Raw genomic sequence first — 22499 nt, forward strand, 5'->3', positions numbered from 1 at the left:
TGCTTCAAATTTGATCGGTTTGATAGTTTTAGACCAAAACCCGAGAAAAAATTTTAAAAGAAATTTGACCTTGGCCATTTTGACCTTGCAGATGAAGTTTGAGGGATTATATGTGTTTACAATTTCTGTTCTTTAAGACAAGAGCTACAATTTTGTCTCTGAGATAAATTCAAATTTCCTAACGGTTTGGAAGATATATTCATGACTAAATGACCCCTTTTTACATCAAAGTCTCAAACCTTTGAAGGCATATAACCGCGAAAGTTGATGAGATAGGGAAAAACGGTGAGACACGTGTCTTCTCTTTTTTGGTGTTCTATCACACTGTGAAGTCAGAATATGGTTAATAAAACATGACTCAAAAAATTACACACAGTGATATTGACCAAAAATATTTTTTTTGTTTTTTTTTTCGTACAAAAGTAATGGTCCATTTCACCTGCTAAATAATATCATATAATATCATATTTGATCTAGAAAGTCATAGATTACCTCATGTTCTCGGAAAGAAACTTTTGAACAAAAATATATCGAGGTTCAAAGATTTTAAGTCCCAGCTAGCTGCTTTTAACATTGATCATGATAACATCCATGTGAACAAAAAATTTTGGATAGACAGTTCACAGAGGCAATAAAAGACAATACCTTCAACACATATATTGAAAGAGCACAACGAAGTGAAACACGATTTTATAAATACATCAATTTTAACATTGGTCCCGTTTATTGTCACGATGTGTTCGACCAAGAACAAATATCCCTTTTAATGAAAGTAAGAGGTGATTTACTACGGCTAAATGCTAATAAAAATACAAATGCAAATGAGCAGCGATGTTCGTCGCTGTGTAACATGGGAGAACCAGAAACAATAGACCATTTCATTGGCCGATGCCTTATACTTAGAAGTTTTCGCTTAAAATATTTTAACAAAAATCAACTACTTAATAATGATGTTATCATCATTTTAAATGGAGGTGAAGATTTAGGCTAAAGAGGTTATTTACACTTTGATATTACCAAAAATGTGCCTCGTCGAAGTAATGGTTTTAGACCCCAAGTATGTTTGTACGATATCCGTTTCAGACAATTTTGAGTACATCTAGCAATGTCCGTCCGTCTGTCTGTCTGTCTGGCTGGTTGGTGCGCACGATAACTCTCGAAGGGATCAATCGATTCGGTTAAAATTTTGGCTATCGAAATATTTTGTCCAGATTTGATTTAAATTCGAAGATGGGTAATACTACCTCTAGGCATACATCAGGTTTGAATATGGATTATATCGGTCCACCCACACAAAATTTGAAATAAGTGCAGTTTAGTGACACCTCACGAATCGTTATGAATTTTTTGTAACAGGATGTTCATGCGGCCCCCGTTACGTCATTGTAATTTTTTTCGAGGGCAAGTCCATAGTTCCCGATATAATTAATGGCGCATAACATCAAAAAAAAAAAAACCCTGCACTATGTCGCGAGTTCAAATAAACGGTGGCCAAATATAAAAGAAGTTGGCGTTGTCACATGAATTTTTGTATAAATACTTATAGTTCACTGACAATGTCGAAAGCAAAAAATTGGGAAGGTCGGTCCACGTTTTGGGATAGTCCCCATGCAACGGTACTTCTTAATGTTTCGGTATTTTGAATATTTTAGCTAAACTTATCAACCAAATTGGTTGAATTTTGAGATGCGGGGTTTTCACTTTACAAAACACTTTTCCGATAAAAATTATGGACACAGGTCCACGTTTTGATATAGACCCCATATAACGGTACCTCCCGATTTTCGGAATTTTTAAGATTTTACATATGTTTCACACCCAAATACGCCGAATTTTTGCATTGAGGGTTCCCAATGGACCAAAAAACTTTTCTGATAAAAATTATGTTCATAGGTCCACGTTTTGATATAGCTCCAATAGAACGATATCGCCCGATTTTCGGTATTTTCAAGGTTTTAGCCACATTAAACAACCAATGTAGCTGATATTTGGTATTTAGTCTTCGCCAGGTCTTGCGAAATATTTTTACAGAGAATTGTTGGTATTGGTTCAAGTTTTGATATAACCCCCATGGAACGGTACCGCCCAATTTCCGGGTTTTTAAGGTTTTAGCCACATTATCCACCCAAAATTTCAGAAATTTGGTGTTCAGTCTTCATATATTTTTGTGAGTTTATTGAATACATCAAAATTTTGTGTTCAAATAAGAGAATTTTCCTTAAAATTTTTTTGACCAATTAATGGTCAGTAAACGGCACATTTTTTGTTAACAATCGAAATTTTGACTTTGTATTCTTTTCCTTGACGGCGTATTCTTTTTCGGGGACAAGTCCATACTTTTGGAGATAATGGCCCTGGAGCTCCAAAAAATCTGCCTGCACTACTAAACTTGGTTGTGCCTAACATAACACTCGCGTACATACTTGGATTACGTCCAAATATGAAACGTACATCGTACCACTCCTTAGGGTATCTCCCACACAAAATCTGGAACATGTAAAGTTTAAGGTTTTTTATACCCTCAGCATTTATGCTAACGAGGGTATATAAACATTCATACGGACAAAATGTGCCTCATGGTTTTAGACCCCAAGTATGTTTTGACGAAATCCGTTTCAGACAATTTGGAGTTGATTTAGCAATGTCCGTCCGTCTGTCTGTCAGCCAGCCAGGTGCGCACGTTAACTCTCGAATGGATCAACCGATTCGGTTCAACATTTGGCTTTCGTTATATTTTGCCCAAACTTAGTTTAATTTCGAAGATGGGTTATATCGATCCACTCCTTCCGGTACCTCCCACACAAAAGTTCGAAAATGTTCGGAAATTTTGTGCTCACGATAACTCTTGACGGGAGTAACCGATTTGGTCCATACTTTGCACATCGTGAAATTTCTACCAGACTTAGATGAGGTTCCAATATGGATTCAATCGCTCCACTCCTTCGGGTACCTTCAACACAAAATTTCGGAGAAGTTCAGTTTAGGAGCAGCTTTCGAATCGCTTTGGTTTTTGTTGCAACAACTTGTACTTGCTGCCCCTTATACGGCGGTTCACGTTTCATCAGGGGCAAGCACATACTTCCTGAGAATATAGCATGAAAGTTGCAAAAAGCCCCTATGAAAACGTGTGTAGTGGTTGGAGCGGAAGATATCTCTCGAACGGATTTGCAGAATATTTTTCAGCCAAAGTGGATTTTTAAAAGAATAGTTTTTCAACCAACTTGGATTTTTTAAAGAAAAATTTTTTTTCAGCCAAAGTGGATTTTTTAAAGAATAGTTTTTCAACCAACGTGGATTTTTTAAAGAATATTTTTTCAGCCAAAGTTGATTTTTTAAAGAATAGTTTTTCAACCAACGTGGATTTCTTAAAGAAATATTTTTTAAGCGACGCGGATTTATTAAATATTATTTTTTCAACCGACGTGGATTTGTTAAAGATTAATTATTTCGACCAACGTAGATTTTTTTAAAGAATATTTTTTCAACCAATGTGGGTTTTTTAAAGAATAGTCTTTCAACCAACGTTAATTTTTTTAAAGAATATTTTTTCCACCAACGTGGATTTTTTACAAAATATTTTTGGAGTTGATTTAGCCATGCCTGGTTGAATGGAGCGCACCATAACTCTTAAACTGATCAACCGATTCGGTCCAACATTTGGCCTTTGTAGCATTTTGTTCAAACCTAGTTCAATTTCGAAGATAAGCCATATCGGTCCACTTCTTCAGGTACCTCCCCCACAAATGTTCAAATATGTTCGGAAAAATTGTACGCACGATAACCCTTGAAGGGAGTGACCGAAGTAATCCATACTTTGCACATCCTAATATATCTACCAGATATAGATCAGGTACGAATATGGACTATATTTGTCTGTTCCTACTGGTACCTCTCACACAAAATTTCGGATAAGTTCACTTTAAGACCTGCTGGCGATCGGAGATCACGATAACACTCGAACTGTTCAACCGATTTTATCCAACATTTGGTCTTCGTCCAACATTTGGTCTTATATCCAAACTTAGTTTCATGGGTTATACCGGTCCACAACTTCCGGTACTTCTCCCCAATATTTAAAAAATGTCACTAAAATTCTAGGACGATATCACTTGAATGGGACAACCAATTTGGTCCAAACTTTGTATGTCCTAATATTTTAGTTTAAATTCTAAAATAACCCATATCGGTCCGCCCTAAGGGTACCTGCCCAACAAAAGTTCAACATTTGTGTCTTAGTGCAGTTAATCCCAAATCCACATTTTTGTCGGCAAGTTCAAATGTCCAAAAAGGGCCATAAAATTCTAAAGAGACCTTTAATACATTCGATCTGTCCGGAGGTGAAAGTTTCGCTTCACATTGGCTGAGGGTATCTATCTGTCGGCAAAACCGACTGACACTTTTTTACTTGTTGTAGGCAAAAATTGGTTGATTCTCTTCAAATATATCTAACAATTCCATAATTTGTATATATTTCACACAATATTTCCTAACAGCTAAATGTTTTGCAGTGTTATATTTGAGAACAAGTAAGAAAGTATCAGTCAGCCGTTGTAAATGAGGCCGCTAGGACAACCTACTGAAAAATGAGTGAAAACAATGCCAGAGGAGCTCTTAAAATTCCCTTTTTCGAATTTTGTATGGGAGGTACCCCAAGGAGTGGACCGATGTAATCAGAAATTCCTGCGAGAATTATCTTGCGGCTTTGTTATTTTGTTTGGTGCCGTCAGGGTTTCTTGGAGCTTTTAGGCCAATATCTTATTAATTTCTGATATAAAGCAAGAATCATTGAAAAACTGGGTCGCTTTAGCCCGGTTTAGATGAGGTCATAAAATCCAACCCCGATCTAACAAGACGAAACCCAACAATGTTCTTTATTTAAAATAACCACAATTATGGGAAAAATATTTTTTAAAAAATTCACGATTTTTGGAAAAATATTCCTTAAGAAATCCAAGATTTGTGGAAAAATATTTCTTAAAAATCCCAGATTTTTGGAAAAAGATTCTTTAAAAATTCCACAATTTTTGCAAAATATTCTTTAAAATATCCACGACTTTTGGAAAAATATTCTTTAAAAATTCCACAATTTTTGGTAAAATATTCTTAAAAAAAATCCACGATTTTTGGAAAATATTCTTTAAAAAATCCACGAATTTCGGAAAAAAATTCTTTAAAAAATCGACAATTTGGATAAACTATTCTTTAAAAAATCGACAATTTTTGGAAAATAATTCTATAGATAATCCAAGATTTTTTTTGAAAAATTTTCTTTAAAAAATCCACGATTTTTTGAAAAATTTTCTTTAAAAAATCCACGATTTTTTGAAAAATTTTCTTTAAAAAATCCACGATTTTTGGAAAAAATATTCTTAAAAAATCCAGGATTATTGAATAATATTCTTTAATATTTCTACTATTATTCAAGAAATATTTAAAAAATAAAAATATTCTTTAAAAAATCCACAATTTTTGGAAAAATATTCTTTAAAAAATACAAGAATTTTGGAAAAAATATTCTTAAAAAAATCCACGATTTTTGGAAAAATATACTTTAAAAAATCCACGATTTTTGGAAAAATATTCATTGAAAAATCAACGATTTTTGGAAACATTTTCTTTAAAAATCCAAAATTTTTTTGAAAAATATTATTTACAAAATCCGCGATTTTTGGAAAATATTCTTTAAAAATACCATAATTTTTGGTAAAATGTTCTTTAAAAATCCACGAACTTTTGAAAAAAAAAATTAAAAAATCGACCATTTTTGGAAAATTATTCTTTAGATAAATAACCAAGATTCTTTAAAAAATCCTCGATTTTTGGAAAAAATATTCTTAAAAAAAATCCAGGATTATTGAATAATAATATTTAATATATCTAATATTATTCAAGAAATATTTTTAAAAAATCCAGGATTATTGAATAATATTATTTAATATATCTAATATTATTCAAGAAATATTTTTAAAAAATCCACGATTTTTAGAAAAAAAATCTTTAAAAAACCACGATTTTTGGAAAATATTCTTTAAAAAATCCACTACTTTTGAAAAAATATTCTTTAAAAAAACCACGATTTTTGGAAAATATTCTTTAAAAAATCCACTACTTTTGGAAAAATATTCTTTAAAAAACTTGATTTTTGGGAAAATATTCTTTAAAAAATTCACGATTTTTGGGAAAATATTATTTAAAAAATTGACGAGTTTTGGAAAAATATTCTTTAAAAAATCCACGATTTTTGGAAAAATATTCTTTAAAAGATCCGCGATTAAAAAAAAAAATTCTTTAAAAATCCACCATTTTCAGAAAAATATCCTATAAAAAAATATATGATTTTTGGAAAAACATTCTTAAAAAAATCCACGATTACTGAAAAAATAATCTTTGAACTTTTGTGGAAAATTGTTCTTTAAAAACATATTCTTTTAAAACGCCCCGATTTTTGGAAAATATTCTTTAAAAATTCCATAAATTTTGGTAAAATGTTCTTTAAAAATCCACGATTTTTTAGAAAAAAAAAACTTATTATATATTATTACAAGAATTTTTTGAAATAATTCTGGTTTATTGAATAGAATTCTATTAAACATTGACATTTATTGCAAAAATTCACATTTTTGAAAAATGAAAACATTTTATTAAATTTTTGATTTTTATTTAAAAGCATCAGAATTAAATTATAATTGCATAATCTATGTTTATTGATATTTTTATTTTTATATTTTTTAAATAAGTTACAAAAAATCATAATCATACATAAATGTGCACATATTCTCAGGTCTGATGTCTGTTGGTTGGCATTGAAATGCCTCACGGAAACTGAGAAGTCGCTCAGCTATTGTTTGCAAATAGAAACTATTTCTTTTTCTTAACTGCCGGTCACTCGTACAAAATGTTTGTGCCAAATTAAGAAAAAATAATTTTCGCCATGGCATAGTGGTAAAATCAGGTTGCAAATGATTTGGGTGACTTTAAAAATAGGCATGATAGGCCAATATTTCGGGCAACACCTAACGCTTTGCTATTATTATGAAATCGGTGTATACATCGACGATAGAATTGTGGTTGCATGGAAGTTGAAGGAAACTAGTAGACTATACCGGTATCGTAAGTATGGAAAATATGTTTTGCCATTAGAAATCCCAATGTTGACCATTTAAAGATGTCATGTAAGTTTGGGTGATAAATTAGTGGCTGCAGAAGACCGAGAGGTAATATCAACATATTGCGGTGTTTTTCATGAAAGGGTGTAGATGAATAACAAATACTTATGTCAGGGGAATACATGACATGAGTGCGATAATCAAAACGGCTTAATGATGTGATCATCCGGTGTCGTAGTAAATGTAGGTGGTTTATGTAGAAATTATCCGGTTGAAGTAGAGGTATATGGTCAAATAATCGTTTGATGTAGGAATTGTGGACATTTCTAGGATGATTTCCTACATTCATGAAGATGTTTTTTAAATGTGTTCCGAATTTTCCATTAAAAGTATGTCCAGTTTTGTTTTCGAATTGGGTCATGAGTTGGTTTAGACTATCGACTAACTGCCGAAATATTGTTGTTATATCGGAATTCGCTTTCCCTTCATTCGCCTTATAGACATGTAAATAGTATAGAAATGTTAAAGGTAAATCCAATGTGTGTCGTACCTCTTTTATACATTCCAATTCACTGTAACCGCTGGTGCCTTTGTCCTTAAACATATATTGTAACAAATGTAACATTATATAGTTGCATAGCTGCTCCTTTCTTTTCTCCATCCAGCGTTGGCTGAATAAATGATCAAAATATGGCACATCGGAAACGTAAATTTTAACATTTTTCTTTGTGTGGAGAATTCCAATATTTTTAATATATCTATAAAAACCGGCAAAGTTTCCGCTTTTAAGTCTCTCAAAATCCTCTTTGCTTTCGAAAAGTAGCGTACGATACCTTGGTCCTTCTTCAAAGGTTTTACTCATATTATTTAAATCAACTTGTAGAGATTGTAGTTCTCTGCCATCGACATACTCCGTTTGCGAATAACGACCTTTTCTCCTTAATTTTCTTAAAATGTTTGCAATAATTTCTTATTTCAAAAGTATTTTCAATGGGTCTTGATAAAATTATAACAGCATCATTAGCCATCTACTCAATATGCGTCCTTATCAGAATATTTCCAAAGCCATAGTCAAACAGCTGTCCCAAAAATGCATAAAAATCAAATTGTTCTGCAGTCCACGGTTTTCCATCGGCATCATCTCGCAAATGCCATAATATTGGCCATTCCAAATTCTGGCCCGGTTTAATAATTTCAAAGTACTCATGCATTGATTCACTGCCCTCGGCTTTGAGACATGATTGATAATAATTAAATGTGTGATTGAAGACGTCCATTTTTAGCAGTTCATCATCCATATTGGGAACAATTTTTATTAATTTTAAATTCGTCTGATAATCCACCAATTCCTCAACGCTTGAATAGTTGCCACTTTGGTGATGTTTATACCATTTTCCACAGGCTTGTTGGTAGAAGTTGTCACAGAGATTTTTAGTTAAGTCTCTAGAAGACATTAGTTGTAGCAATGGTTGGAAATTGAGTTCCAAAACGTTCCTCGGATACAGATCAGCCTTTATAATGTTAATAAACAAATAGACGTTTGGATGACAGGGAACAACAATTTGTATTTGTGACACATTGTGCGTTTGAAAGCTATTATTTTTTCATAATTTTTATTTTTGTATGCGCAGAGCTGATCGTGTCTAATCTTTCAAACAAACAAAATTTTATGATAAGGTTCACAAAGTCTTTCAAAATTTTAATATAAAAGCTGTTGATAAGAAATTGTCTTTAGGCAGTAACAGTCTGCTCATGAGCTGCTCTCTTCTCTTTAAAATAAATGAATTAATTGCTATAAATTTAATTTACAATTAAAAACCGTGTCGTAGTTATAACTATGAAAAAAATATGTATTAAAAATGGCACAGAAAGAAGACTTCGCACATGTCAATAATATTTGAGTTGGATGATTTGAAACTTGCTTTTTATGTTCGTTGCGTACCGTGAAATTTAAACGTTATCCAATAAACACATTTATTTTATATTATATGTTATACTAGCAAAATGCCCGCTACTTCGTATGCGGAAAAGGAATAATATATAATATGATGAACAGTGAAAATGTTGATGTACTAATATTTATTTGAATTTATATTTAATTTCATTTAAGTACTGTTCGTACACGTTTTGTTCGAATTTCGAAAAATACCTCTAAATTTCAACAGCAGCCAACATTTTAAATTCCAGTCCATGTTTTATTAGAACGGTATGGGTATTTTGAAAATTTTATCCACATTTGCCAACCGAATTTTGGAATTTGTGATATCAAAATGTAGAAAACATTTTTTCAAAAGACGTTACCCTATATAACAGTTAATTTTTGAGACATTTTATTTTAGGACTTTTTGTTCTCAGGGTGTAAAAACCTTCTTGTAAAACATTAGCCGCATAGATTTTCCTTTTTCAAATGATCTTACTATAAAGTTCAGAATAGACAACAAAAATAAACACAATTTTCTTGAAAAGATACGTTTGACTTGTTGACTTGTTCAGTACTTTATTAAGAAAACGAATTCGTGTTAACATAAAAACAATAGTACGCCATCCCGAACATTTTTTTTTAAATTTAGGACCTTAGCTCAAATTTCACAGTTTTAACTCCACTTGTTCACCCAATGCCAATGGTATTACATGTAGGAACCTTTCATACATTTAAAGGTGGATTTAAATAAACCTTCTGAACCTGATCCTCTGATCTCAACTGTGATTCTCATAACAAATTTCATTTATCGATTCACTCAATACCAGTGCTTCAATATTTAGTATTATTTAGTACTTCTAGTACACTTATTGTACGACCAGCTCTAACAATAAACCTGACAAACACATAAACACATAATTGTTGAGGTGACGGCCGCTGGTCGAAGATTCCTCCGAGTCAATCCGGTGCATAGAACCGGCCGTCGCGGGATTAGCTCAGTTAAGATCCGGACGATGCAGCCGCCTCAATTCGTATTGGGCCAGAATTGACGCCACGATACCCAACATATGCCCAGCATGTGGATTGGGACCACACGATACTCTGCATTTATTCAACTGCCCAGCTAACCCCACTCACCTGTCTCCTCATTCTTTATGGACGCAACCAGTCCAGGTTGCAGAATTCTTGAGTCTGGATACAGAGGAACTTGATAACTGAAATAATACACGAACGAACATATATGCGTTGCTACAACAACATAAACCTGACAAATAATAAATCGGAATTCCACTTCTATTCCTTAGCCCAATACCAAACTTATTGCAATTTTGTACTTTTCACACACTAATTATATAATTCCAGCTTCAATGCTACACCCAACGTCAAATTTAATACCATTTAGTACATTTCCAATTTCTCAATAAATCAGCCAGCCCTCAGTCTAATTTCAAAATTTTTATGCATTTCCAAAAATCCTTATCTAAACACCAACACAAACCCTCATACAACAATTCGAAATTCCATTTATATCCCTTTATGCAACACCAAACTGGTACCAAATTTAGTACTTATAATATGTATATGTTTCAAAAATTACTTCCTTATATACAAAACTATATCTAAACCGCGATTAGTATTTTTCGTATACATAATTTCCAAAACTTCCTCTCTATCTCCACTATAAACGCCAACTGCTATACTAATACCGTATTTCACAATTTCAGTTCTACTCTTTACACAACAACAATTTGAACCAAATTCTGTGCCAGTTACATTTAGTTGAATTAATTGAGCTATCATGACCATTTAGTAATTTTCGTACACTTATTGTACGTTCATATAACCACAACTACATTCATATCTCAAGCTTACACACCAACAGCGGCTATTATACCAAATTTCCGAATTCCACCTCTATTCATAATACAATTAATACTTTTCGTAAGAAAGTACGAATTTCAATTACCATCTCCAACAGTAATTCCGAATTTTTAAGAATTCCACCTCCATCCGTTCACCCTAATCTAAATTGTACTAAATTTAGTACCATTTTGTACCTTTCGTAACAATAAGTACGAACTTCCAAAACTATTCCAGTCCTACACTCCAACAGTAATCTATATTCCAAATTTCAGGAATCCAGCTATCTACGTTCACCCAAATCCTAATTGAACCAAAAATAGGCACCATTTAGTACTTATCGTACCCATAAGTACGAATTTCCAAAACTACCTCTATCCTACGCTTCATAAGTAATCTTAATTATAAATTTCAGGATCCCAGCTCTATCTGTTCACCCAAATCCAAATTGTACCAAACTTAGTACAATTTAGTACTTTCCGTACCCATAAGTACGAATTTTCAAAACTATTTCAATCCTGCACTCCATAAGTAATCTTAATTCCAAATTTAAGGATTCCAGCTCTATCCGTTCACCCAAACTTTCCGTACCCATAAGTACGAATTTCCAAGGCTTACTTAATCCTGCAATCCAACAGTAATCTTAATTCCAAATTTCAGGATTCAGCTCTATCTGTTCACCCAAATCCAAATTGTACCAAATTTAGTACTTTATCTACCCATTAGTACGAATTTCCAAAACTTTCTAAATCTTACACTCCAACAGTAATCTTAATTCCACTTTTAATGATTCCACCCTTATCCGTTCACCCAAATCTTAATTGTACCAAATTTAGTACCATTTAGTATTTTCCGTACCCATAAGTACAAATTTCCAAGGGTACCTCAATCCTATACTCGAACATTAATCTTAATTCCACTTTTCAGGATTCCAGTCCTATCCGTTCAACCAAATCTTAATTGTACCAAATGTAGTACCATTTAGTACTTTCCGTACACATAAGTACGAATTTCCAAAATTATCTCAATACTACACTCCAAAAGTAATTTAATTCCAAATTTCAGGATTCCAGCTCTATCCGGTCACCCAAATCCAAATTGTCCCAAATTTAGTACCATTTAGTACTTTCCGGACCCATAAGTACGAATTTCCAAAACTTCATCAATCCCTAACTCTGTCAATAATCTTAAATCCAAATTTCAGGATTCCAGCTCTAATACAAAGGGTACCATATTTAGTACCTTTTAGTACTTTTCGTACCCTTCTAGGTTGAATTTCCAAAAACCCAGCCGTATCTCACCCCTACACACCGACATCAAGCCGCAGTCAAAATTTCAGCTTTCTAGCTTCAGCGGTTACGTCTGGGCGATGATATGTCAGTCACTCACTCACTCACTGAGCTCTTTTATATATATATAGATTATTTTTAGTACTTTCAGTACACATAAGTACGAATTTCCAAAACTACCTCAATCCTACACTATAAAAGTAAACTTAATTCCATATTTTAGGATTCCAGCTCTTTCTGTTCACTGAATGTCAATTTGTACCAAATTTAGTACATTTAGTACTTTACGTACCCATAAGAACGAATTTCCAAAACTTCCTCAATCCTACACTTCAACATTTATCTTAATTCCACTTTTTAGGATTCCAGCCCCATTCGTTCACCCAAATTTTAATTGTACCAAATTAAGTACCATTTGGTAATTTTCGTACCTATAAGAACGAATTTCCAAAACTATCTCGATCCTACACTCCAAAAGTAATTTAATTCCAACTTTCAGGATTCCAGCTCTATCCGTTCACCCAAATCCAAATTGTATCAAATTTAGTACCATTTAGTACTACTCGTACACATAAGTACGAACTTCAAAAATCGTTTCCTTCCCAACCTTGATTCCCATACCAAATATGAAGAGTGTAGCTATATCCGCTCAAAATATACAATTGGTACCAAATTTAGTAATTTTTCGTACACTTATAGGTCGAATTTCCAAAAACCCTTTGGTACATCTTGCTAGCTCTCCATCAGTGACTCTCACTCCAAATTTCAGAATTCTAGCTCTTCCCGTTTGCTTAATACAAAGGGTACCATATTTAGTACCGTTTAGTACTTTTCGTACCCTTCTAGGACGAATTTCCAAAAACCCAGTCTTATCTCACCCCTACACACCGACAACAACCCACAGTCAAAAGCTTTCTAGCTTCAGCGGTTTCGTCTGGGCGATGATATGTCAGTCACTCACTCACTCACTGAGTGAGAAATCCAAGATTTGTGGAAAAATATTCCTTAAAAATCCAAGATTTGTGGAAAAGTATTCAGAAAAATCCCAGATTTTTGGAAAAATATTCTTTAAAAATTCCACAATTTTTTGCAAAATATTCTTTAAAATATCCACGACTTTTGGAAAAATATTCTTTAAAAATTCCACAATTTTTGGTAAAATATTCTTAAAAAAAATCCACGATTTTTGGAAAATATTCTTTAAAAATTCCATAATTTTTGATAAACTATTTTTTAAAAAATCCACGAATTTCGGAAAAAAAAATTCTTTAAAAAATCGACAATTTTTGGAAAATAATTCTATACATAATCCAAGATTTTTTTGAAAAGTATTCTTTAAAAAATGCACGATTTTTTGAAAAATTTTCTTTAAAAAATCCACGATTTTTGGAAAAAATATTCTTAAAAAATCCAGGATTATTGAATAATATTCTTTAATATTTCTACTATTATTCCAGAAATATTTTTTAAAAATCCTCGATTTTTTTTAAAAAATCCAAAATTTTTGGAAAAATATTTATTAAAAAAACACGATTTTTGGAAAAAATTTCTTAAAAAATCCACGATTTTTGGAAAATGTTTCTTTAAAAAATTCACGATTTTTGGAAAAATATACTTTAAAAAATCCACGATTTTTGGAAAAATATTCATTGAAAAATCGCCGATTTTTTGGAAACATTTTCTTTAAAAATCCTAGATTTTTTGGAAAAATATTATTTAAAAAATCCGCGATTTTTGGAAAATATTCTTTAAAAATTCCATAATTTTTGGTAAAATGTTCTTTAAAAATCCACGAACTTTTGAAAAAAATTAAAAAATCTACCATTTTTGGAAAATTATTCTTTAGATAAATAACCAAGATTCTTTAAAAAATCCACGATTTTTGGAAAAAATATTCTTAAAAAATCCAGGATTATTGAATAATATTCTTTAATATTTCTACTATTATTCAAGAAATATTTTTTAAAAATCCTCGATTTTTTTAAAAATATTCTTTAAAAAATCCAAAATTTTTGGAAAAATATTTATTAAAAAAACACGATTTTTGGAAAAATATTCTTTAAAAAATCCACGATTTTTGAAAAAAATATTCTTTAAAAAATCCACGATATTTGAAAAAAATATTCTTTAAAAAATCCACGATTTTTGGAAAAATATTCATTGAAAAATCAACGATTTTTGGCAACATTTTCTTTAAAAATCCTAGATTTGTTGGAAAAATATTATTTAAAGAATCCGCGATTTTTGGAAAATATTCTTTAAAAATTCCACAATTTTTGATAAACTATTCTTTAAAAAATCCACGAATATCGGAAAAAAATTCTTTAAAAATTCGACAATTTTTGGAAAATAATTCCATAGATAATCCAAGATTTTTTGAAAAATATTCTTTAAAAAATCCACGATTTTTGAAAAATTTTCTTTAAAAAATCCACGATTTTTGAAAAATTTTCTTTAAAAAATCCACGATTTTTTGAAAAATGTACTTTAAAAAATCCACGATTTTTTGAAAAATTTTCTTTAATATTTCTACTATTATTCAAGAAATATTTAAAAAATAAAAATATTCTTTAAAAAATCCACAATTTTTGAAAAAATATTCTTTAAAAAATACAAGAATTTTGGAAAAATTTTCTTAAAAAAATCCACGATTTTTGGAAAAATATACTTTAAAAAATCCACGATTTTTGGAAAAATATTCATTGAAAAATCAACGATTTTTGGAAACATTTTCTTTAAAAATCCAAAATTTTTTGGAAAAATATTATTTACAAAATCCGCGATTTTTGGAAAATATTCTTTAAAAATTCCATAATTTTTGGTAAAATGTTCTTTAAAAATCCACGAACTTTTGAAAAAAAAAAATTAAAAAATCGACCATTTTTGGAAAATTATTCTTTAGATAAATAACCAAGATTCTTTAAAAAATCCTCGATTTTTGGAAAAAATATTCTTAAAAAAAAATCCAGGATTATTGAATAATAATATTTAATATATCTAATATTATTCAAGAAATATTTTTAAAAAATCCAGGATTATTGAATAATATTATTTAATATATCTAATATTATTCAAGAAATATTTTTAAAAAATCCACGATTTTTAGAAAAAAATTCCTTAAAAAAAACCACGATTTTTAGAAAATATTCTTTAAAAAATCCACTACTTTTGAAAAAATATTCTTTAAAAAAACCACGATTTTTGGAAAATATTCTTTAAAAATCCACTACTTTTGGAAAAATATTCTTTAAAAAAACTTGATTTTTGGGAAAATATTATTTAAAAAATTTACGAGTTTTGGAAAAATATTCTTTAAAAAATTCACGATTTTTGGAAAAATATTTTTAAACGATCCACGATTTTTGGAAAAATATTCTTTAAACGATCCGCGATTAAAAAAAAATATTCTTTAAAAATCCACCATTTTCAGAAAAATATCCTATAAAAAATATATGTTTTTTGGAAAAACATTCTTAAAAAATCCTTCTTCTTTAAAAAATCCGCAATGTTTCGAAAAATATTCTTTAAAAACGCCCCGATTTTTGGAAAATATTCTTTAAAAATTCCATAAATTTTGGTAAAATGTTCTTTAAAAATCCACGATTTTTTAGAAAAAAAATCTTATTATATACTATTACAAGAATTTTTTGAAATAATTCTGGTTTATTAAATAGAATTCTATTAAACATTGACATTTATTGCAAAAATTCACATTTTTGAAAAATGAAAACATTTTATTAAATTTTTGATTTTTATTTAAAAGCATCAGAATAAAATGATAATTGCTTAATCTATGTTTATTGATATTTTTATTTATATAATTTTTAAATAACTTACAAAAAATCATAATCATACACAAATGTGCACATATCCTCGGTTCTTATATCTCTTGCTTGACATTGAAATGCCTCACGGAAACTGGGAAGTCGCTTAGCTATTGTTTGCAAATAGAAACTATTTCGTTTTCTTAACTGTCGGTCACTCGTACAAAATGTTTGTGCCAAATTAAGAAAAAATAATTGTCTCCATGGCATAGTGGTAAAATCAGGTTGCAAATGATTTGGGTGATTTTGAACATAGGCATGATAGGCCACTGCTGCAGCCCCAATATTTCGGGCAACACCTAAAGCTTTGGTATTATTATGAAATCGGTGTATACATCGACGATAGAATTGTGGTTCCATGGAAGTTGAAGGAAAATAGTAGACAATACCGGCATCGTAATTATGGAAAATATTCCTTGCCATTAGAAATCCCAATGTTGACCATTTAAAGATGTCATGTAAGTTTGGGTGATAAATTAGTGGCTGCAGAAGGCCGAGAGGTAATATTAACATATTGCGGTATTTTTCATAAAAGGGTATGGATGAATAACCAATACTTATGTCAGGGGAATACATTACATGCGTGCGATAATCAAACCTCCTTATTGATGTGATCATCCGGTGTCGTAGTAATTGTAGGTGGTTTATGTAGAAATTATCCGGTTGGAGGTGAGGTATATGGGCAAATAATCGTTTGATGTGGGAATTGTGGACATTTCTAGGTTGATTTCCAACATTTATGGAGATGTTTTTTAAATCTGCTTTGAATTCTGCATTAAAAGGAAGTCCAGATTTGTTTTCGAATTGTGTTAAGAGCTGTGTCAAACTATCAACTAACTGCCGGAAAATTGTTGTTATATCGGGATTCGCTTTCCCTTCAGTTGCCTTATAGACATGTAAATAGTATAGAAATGTCAAAGGTAAATCCAATTTGTGTCGTACCTCTTTTATACACTCCAATTCACTGTGACCACTGGTGCCCTTATCCTTAAGCAGATATTGCAACAAGTTTAGCATTATAAAGTTGCATAGATCCTTCTTTTCTCCATCTGTCCAGTGTCGGCTGAATATGTGATCAAAATATGGCACATCGGAAACGTAAAATTTAATATTTTTCTTTGCATCGAGAATTCCAATATTTTTAATATATCTATAAAAACCTGCAAATGGCCCACTTTTAAATTCTCCAAAATCCTCTTTGCTTTCGAAAAGTATTTTGCCCTGCTGCCCTGGACTTTCTTCGTATATTTTATACATTGCATTTAAAGAATTTTGGAGTAATGCTAGTTCTGTGCCATCAGCAACGGACATTGGTGAAGAACTCTGCTCCGTTGTCAGTTTTTCCATTATGTCTACCATAGTGGATGTGTCTAAAGTATTGTTGGTGGGTTTCGTTAAAAGTATATTAGTATCACCAAACTTTTCCTCAATTTGTAGCCTTATTAGAATATTTTCAAACCCATAGTCCACCAACTGTCCCAAAAATGCAAAAACATCAAATTGTTCTGCAGGCCATCCGTTTCCATCGACACCCTCTTGTAAACGCCACAATATTGGCCACTCCAAATTCTGACCCGGTTTAATAATTTCCAAGTACTTTAGCATTGGATCACTGCCCTCGGCTTTGAGACATGATTGATAATAATTAAATGTGTGATTGAAGACGTCCATTTTTAGCAGTTCATCATCCATATTGGGAACAATTTTTATTAATTTTAAATTCGTCTGATAATCCACCAATTCCTCAACGCTTGAATAGTTGCCACTTTGGTGATGTTTATACCATTTTCCACAGGCTTGTTGGTAGAAGTTGTCACAGAGATTTTTAGTTAAGTCTCTAGAAGACATTAGTTGTAGCAATGGTTGGAAATTGAGTTCCAAAACGTTCCTCGGATACAGATCAGCCTTTATAATGTTAATAAACAAATAGACGTTTGGATGACAGGGAACAACAATTTGTATTTGTGACACATTGTGCGTTTGAAAGCTATTATTTTTTCATAATTTTTATTTTTGTATGCGCAGAGCTGATCGTGTCTAATCTTTCAAACAAACAAAATTTTATGATAAGGTTCACAAAGTCTTTCAAAATTTTAATATAAAAGCTGTTGATAAGAAATTGTCTTTAGGCAGTAACAGTCTGCTCATGAGCTGCTCTCTTCTCTTTAAAATAAATGAATTAATTGCTATAAATTTAATTTACAATTAAAAACCGTGTCGTAGTTATAACTATGAAAAAAATATGTATTAAAAATGGCACAGAAAGAAGACTTCGCACATGTCAATAATATTTGAGTTGGATGATTTGAAACTTGCTTTTTATGTTCGTTGCGTACCGTGAAATTTAAACGTTATCCAATAAACACATTTATTTTATATTATATGTTATACTAGCAAAATGCCCGCTACTTCGTATGCGGAAAAGGAATAATATATAATATGATGAACAGTGAAAATGTTGATGTACTAATATTTATTTGAATTTATATTTAATTTCATTTAAGTACTGTTCGTACACGTTTTGTTCGAATTTCGAAAAATACCTCTAAATTTCAACAGCAGCCAACATTTTAAATTCCAGTCCATGTTTTATTAGAACGGTATGGGTATTTTGAAAATTTTATCCACATTTGCCAACCGAATTTTGGAATTTGTGATATCAAAATGTAGAAAACCTTTTTTCAAAAGACGTTACCCTATATAACAGTTAATTTTTGAGACATTTTATTTTAGGACTTTTTGTTCTCAGGGTGTAAAAACCTTCTTGTAAAACATTAGCCGCATAGATTTTCCTTTTTCAAATGATCTTACTATAAAGTTCAGAATAGACAACAAAAATAAACACAATTTTCTTGAAAAGATACGTTTGACTTGTTGACTTGTTCAGTACTTTATTAAGAAAACGAATTCGTGTTAACATAAAAACAATAGTACGCCATCCCGAACATTTTTTTTTAAATTTAGGACCTTAGCTCAAATTTCACAGTTTTAACTCCACTTGTTCACCCAATGCCAATGGTATTACATGTAGGAACCTTTCATACATTTAAAGGTGGATTTAAATAAACCTTCTGAACCTGATCCTCTGATCTCAACTGTGATTCTCATAACAAATTTCATTTATCGATTCACTCAATACCAGTGCTTCAATATTTAGTATTATTTAGTACTTCTAGTACACTTATTGTACGACCAGCTCTAACAATAAACCTGACAAACACATAAACACATAATTGTTGAGGTGACGGCCGCTGGTCGAAGATTCCTCCGAGTCAATCCGGTGCATAGAACCGGCCGTCGCGGGATTAGCTCAGTTAAGATCCGGACGATGCAGCCGCCTCAATTCGTATTGGGCCAGAATTGACGCCACGATACCCAACATATGCCCAGCATGTGGATTGGGACCACACGATACTCTGCATTTATTCAACTGCCCAGCTAACCCCACTCACCTGTCTCCTCATTCTTTATGGACGCAACCAGTCCAGGTTGCAGAATTCTTGAGTCTGGATACAGAGGAACTTGATAACTGAAATAATACACGAACGAACATATATGCGTTGCTACAACAACATAAACCTGACAAATAATAAATCGGAATTCCACTTCTATTCCTTAGCCCAATACCAAACTTATTGCAATTTTGTACTTTTCACACACTAATTATATAATTCCAGCTTCAATGCTACACCCAACGTCAAATTTAATACCATTTAGTACATTTCCAATTTCTCAATAAATCAGCCAGCCCTCAGTCTAATTTCAAAATTTTTATGCATTTCCAAAAATCCTTATCTAAACACCAACACAAACCCTCATACAACAATTCGAAATTCCATTTATATCCCTTTATGCAACACCAAACTGGTACCAAATTTAGTACTTATAATATGTATATGTTTCAAAAATTACTTCCTTATATACAAAACTATATCTAAACCGCGATTAGTATTTTTCGTATACATAATTTCCAAAACTTCCTCTCTATCTCCACTATAAACGCCAACTGCTATACTAATACCGTATTTCACAATTTCAGTTCTACTCTTTACACAACAACAATTTGAACCAAATTCTGTGCCAGTTACATTTAGTTGAATTAATTGAGCTATCATGACCATTTAGTAATTTTCGTACACTTATTGTACGTTCATATAACCACAACTACATTCATATCTCAAGCTTACACACCAACAGCGGCTATTATACCAAATTTCCGAATTCCACCTCTATTCATAATACAATTAATACTTTTCGTAAGAAAGTACGAATTTCAATTACCATCTCCAACAGTAATTCCGAATTTTTAAGAATTCCACCTCCATCCGTTCACCCTAATCTAAATTGTACTAAATTTAGTACCATTTTGTACCTTTCGTAACAATAAGTACGAACTTCCAAAACTATTCCAGTCCTACACTCCAACAGTAATCTATATTCCAAATTTCAGGAATCCAGCTATCTACGTTCACCCAAATCCTAATTGAACCAAAAATAGGCACCATTTAGTACTTATCGTACCCATAAGTACGAATTTCCAAAACTACCTCTATCCTACGCTTCATAAGTAATCTTAATTATAAATTTCAGGATCCCAGCTCTATCTGTTCACCCAAATCCAAATTGTACCAAACTTAGTACAATTTAGTACTTTCCGTACCCATAAGTACGAATTTTCAAAACTATTTCAATCCTGCACTCCATAAGTAATCTTAATTCCAAATTTAAGGATTCCAGCTCTATCCGTTCACCCAAACTTTCCGTACCCATAAGTACGAATTTCCAAGGCTTACTTAATCCTGCAATCCAACAGTAATCTTAATTCCAAATTTCAGGATTCAGCTCTATCTGTTCACCCAAATCCAAATTGTACCAAATTTAGTACTTTATCTACCCATTAGTACGAATTTCCAAAACTTTCTAAATCTTACACTCCAACAGTAATCTTAATTCCACTTTTAATGATTCCACCCTTATCCGTTCACCCAAATCTTAATTGTACCAAATTTAGTACCATTTAGTATTTTCCGTACCCATAAGTACAAATTTCCAAGGGTACCTCAATCCTATACTCGAACATTAATCTTAATTCCACTTTTCAGGATTCCAGTCCTATCCGTTCAACCAAATCTTAATTGTACCAAATGTAGTACCATTTAGTACTTTCCGTACACATAAGTACGAATTTCCAAAATTATCTCAATACTACACTCCAAAAGTAATTTAATTCCAAATTTCAGGATTCCAGCTCTATCCGGTCACCCAAATCCAAATTGTCCCAAATTTAGTACCATTTAGTACTTTCCGGACCCATAAGTACGAATTTCCAAAACTTCATCAATCCCTAACTCTGTCAATAATCTTAAATCCAAATTTCAGGATTCCAGCTCTAATACAAAGGGTACCATATTTAGTACCTTTTAGTACTTTTCGTACCCTTCTAGGTTGAATTTCCAAAAACCCAGCCGTATCTCACCCCTACACACCGACATCAAGCCGCAGTCAAAATTTCAGCTTTCTAGCTTCAGCGGTTACGTCTGGGCGATGATATGTCAGTCACTCACTCACTCACTGAGCTCTTTTATATATATATAGATTATTTTTAGTACTTTCAGTACACATAAGTACGAATTTCCAAAACTACCTCAATCCTACACTATAAAAGTAAACTTAATTCCATATTTTAGGATTCCAGCTCTTTCTGTTCACTGAATGTCAATTTGTACCAAATTTAGTACATTTAGTACTTTACGTACCCATAAGAACGAATTTCCAAAACTTCCTCAATCCTACACTTCAACATTTATCTTAATTCCACTTTTTAGGATTCCAGCCCCATTCGTTCACCCAAATTTTAATTGTACCAAATTAAGTACCATTTGGTAATTTTCGTACCTATAAGAACGAATTTCCAAAACTATCTCGATCCTACACTCCAAAAGTAATTTAATTCCAACTTTCAGGATTCCAGCTCTATCCGTTCACCCAAATCCAAATTGTATCAAATTTAGTACCATTTAGTACTACTCGTACACATAAGTACGAACTTCAAAAATCGTTTCCTTCCCAACCTTGATTCCCATACCAAATATGAAGAGTGTAGCTATATCCGCTCAAAATATACAATTGGTACCAAATTTAGTAATTTTTCGTACACTTATAGGTCGAATTTCCAAAAACCCTTTGGTACATCTTGCTAGCTCTCCATCAGTGACTCTCACTCCAAATTTCAGAATTCTAGCTCTTCCCGTTTGCTTAATACAAAGGGTACCATATTTAGTACCGTTTAGTACTTTTCGTACCCTTCTAGGACGAATTTCCAAAAACCCAGTCTTATCTCACCCCTACACACCGACAACAACCCACAGTCAAAAGCTTTCTAGCTTCAGCGGTTTCGTCTGGGCGATGATATGTCAGTCACTCACTCACTCACTGAGTGAGAAATCCAAGATTTGTGGAAAAATATTCCTTAAAAATCCAAGATTTGTGGAAAAGTATT

The 22499-nt window shown here is 31.8% G+C and overlaps 2 protein-coding genes across 2 annotated transcripts in view; one reads left to right on the forward strand and one right to left on the reverse strand.

The window, feature by feature from the left end:
• The window catches only part of DIP-epsilon (Dpr-interacting protein epsilon), a 791100-nt gene that overhangs the window by 481058 nt on the left and 287543 nt on the right, over window positions 1–22499 (forward strand). The window lies entirely within an intron of this gene.
• On the reverse strand, window positions 15973–18016 carry LOC141392598 (membrane metallo-endopeptidase-like 1). Its single transcript, XM_073965530.1, has one exon. The coding sequence runs from the start codon at window positions 17846–17848 to the stop codon at window positions 16010–16012; it is 1839 nt and encodes a 612-aa protein (XP_073821631.1). The 5' UTR covers window positions 17849–18016; the 3' UTR covers window positions 15973–16009.

This window comes from Musca autumnalis, unplaced genomic scaffold (genome assembly GCF_047663935.1).
Source record: "Musca autumnalis isolate F117 unplaced genomic scaffold, ASM4766393v1 scaffold_2, whole genome shotgun sequence".
Lineage (NCBI taxonomy): Eukaryota > Metazoa > Arthropoda > Insecta > Diptera > Muscidae > Musca > Musca autumnalis.

Excerpts from the sequence above, each read along its gene's own strand:
- LOC141392598 (XM_073965530.1), bottom strand. The coding sequence starts at position 17,848 with ATGTCTTCTAGAGACTTAACTAAAAATCTCTGTGACAACTTCTACCAA.